This window comes from Vicia villosa, linkage group LG4 (assembly GCF_029867415.1).
Source record: "Vicia villosa cultivar HV-30 ecotype Madison, WI linkage group LG4, Vvil1.0, whole genome shotgun sequence".
Lineage (NCBI taxonomy): Eukaryota > Viridiplantae > Streptophyta > Magnoliopsida > Fabales > Fabaceae > Vicia > Vicia villosa.
The window spans coordinates 29,863,649-29,866,270 of NC_081183.1; the positions used below are offsets into that span (position 1 = coordinate 29,863,649).

General features: G+C 27.5%; 1 protein-coding gene across 1 annotated transcript; it reads left to right on the top strand.

The window, feature by feature from the left end:
- Positions 1-1,177: 1,177 nt before the first annotated feature.
- Positions 1,178-1,904, top strand: LOC131596969 (thaumatin-like protein 1b). Its single transcript, XM_058869693.1, has one exon. The coding sequence runs from the start codon at positions 1,191-1,193 to the stop codon at positions 1,902-1,904; it is 714 nt and encodes a 237-aa protein (XP_058725676.1). The 5' UTR covers positions 1,178-1,190.
- The last annotated feature ends 718 nt before the right edge of the window (positions 1,905-2,622 follow it).

The following is a 2,622-nucleotide window of genomic DNA, read 5'->3' on the forward strand; positions in this document are numbered from 1 at the left end:
GAATAAAAAATTATATTCAATTGAAAAATAAAAAAGATATTTTTATTTTAAATAATATTGATATCCTATTTTTTATTTGAAATATATTTTTTGTCAGGGTATATATAAATATAATATTAAAATTTAGTTATGTAAATTATAATATAAAAGTATTATAAATTTATAAGAGTGTTTGATATAATATTTTTTTATATTAAAATTTTAAAAAATAAATTGGTTTTAGATATAAAAATAAGAATTGTTAGCGTAAGAATTAAAGATTTCATGTTATAATAAAATGATTCAAAGTAATAGAATTTTTTACCAAAAAAAATAGTAATAGAATTTTAAAAACGATGAGAGTCAAAATGATAAACTACAATTTACAAATAAAAATAAAAATAAGGAGCATTCTTAGTATTATACATAAGCAAATGGTTTTACTTGATATATTTTTTTTGACGGGTAAATATAAATATAATTTTACATTACAATATCAAAATTTATCTATGAAAATTATTATAATATAAAAGCATTATAAATTTACAAGAGTTTTTGATATAATATTGTTTTTGTCTTAATTTTTTTTATTGAGGAAAGCAAAAAATTGGTAACATATTTTACATTAAAATATAATAAAAGTTGACCTATTTTGATGAAAATTAAAAGTGAAAATTAGAAGAAATGAAATTAACAAATATGAGAATTAAAGGGATACGATAAAGATAAAATTAAAAAGTAGAAGCATTGAATTAAAAACTTTTTTTTTATAGAAGTGTGAAGCATTTTGTTCACTTTTATCGTAAAGAATTATAAAAGTTTATGAAAAATTATTTTTTTAAAAGTACACCATTTCATTATTAAAAATAAAAGATTACAAGAATAATTTGTTTTAAAAGATATGAAGATAAAAACTATAAAATTATAATTATAATTTTCATACTAAACAATAAAAGTAATAAATTTTTTTAAGGTGAGAGGTAAAGTGATAAAGTACAATTTAGAAATAAAGTTATAATTATAGATGAAATAAATTATATGTTTTCCATATAAAGTTGTTTTTTGTCTTTGGCATGATTTCATATTATATTCATATTATACTCATAAATGTATGTTATGTATATGCCTTTTATTTGTGTTCAAACCTTTATATAAATACTAGTTGATTAGAAAACAATTGAAAGAAAACAACATTGTCAACATCTTCAATCATGAGTCTAGGGTTTATATGTTTCACAATATTTCTTAGCATTTTGTTTGCATATGCTAGTGGAGCTACTGTGACAATTATAAATGGTGGTGATGAAACAATTTGGCCAGCTGTTTATACAGAAAAAGGAGATACAGTGAATCCCACTGGAATCAAATTGGATTCTGACCAACAATATGACCTTACAGTTCCTGATTCATGGTCAGGTACAATATGGGCTAGAACTGGTTGCACTGGAGACCCCAACAGTGATTTTCATTGTGAAGTTGGAGACTGTGGTACCAAAAAGATGGAGTGTTTGGAAAGTAAGCCACAACCTCCTGCAACTCAAGTGAAGTTAAATTTGGTTCCAAAAGGTGGTAGTAGTTCCTATGAAGTTGACATGAAAGATGGCTTTGGTGTGTCTGTTACTGTGACCCCATTTGAAACCAGTTGCCAGAAAGTTATGTGCATCCAAAATTTGGATGATGATTGTCCTAATTGGTTGGCTGTGTATAGTAGTGAAGGGAGAAAGATTGGTTGCAAGAGTCCATGTTTTTTCACTAAGGAGCCAAAGTATTGTTGCACTGGAGAATTTGCTTCACCTCAAAAATGTGACAATAATCAATACACAGAGCTTTTGGATAATAAATGTCCAGATGTTGTTTCTAATGCTTTTGATGGATCTCATTTTACATGTTCTGGAGGGACTAGCTTTTTCATTTTATTTAACTGAAGAATCCTTGAATTAGATATATAATTGTTTTCTTGATTTTGATGTACACACAATAAAAAAAATATTTAATAAGTATTTAATTATCTATTAATTTTTTAGTGGTCTTTTTTTGGAGTGAGAGCAGGACCCCTTCTTTTTCTTAGGTCATTAGGAGTTTTTCGTTTGGTCGACTATCTCTTTGATTTGTTTGGTGGTTTCTCTACCTTCCATTAACTTTATTCTCAACTCAGTGGCATTTCTTTCAATTTGGATTGACATTGTTTTGTATTGGGTTGGCGAATTGACATTTGTTGTTGGAGGTTTTCATGAATAGAAAGAGCTATGGGATTTAAGGGCAAGGCGTTATTGTGAGTGCATATCTCAAATAACTTATTTTGAGTGATGTCAAAACTAGGTCTTTACAAGTAGAATATATTGGACGTTATCCTCTTAGTTTAAGGTGTAATCTTGCATTAAAATGTTTCAATAATCATTCCAAACTTGTTCATATGCATGTGGATCAGTTTCACAAGTCAAAAAAATGGTTTTGGGTGAAAATGCATATCATAGGTCGATGCATAGCTCTTGGAGGTAGACCTCCACTTAGAAAGAAAACAAAAAATTTCACGAAAACACTTATGGCAGCCAGAGGTTGATGCACAACAGCTATAGGTTGATGCATAACATGCTGTAGGTTGACGCACAACAGCTAGAGGTTGACGCATGTTGTACATCCTAA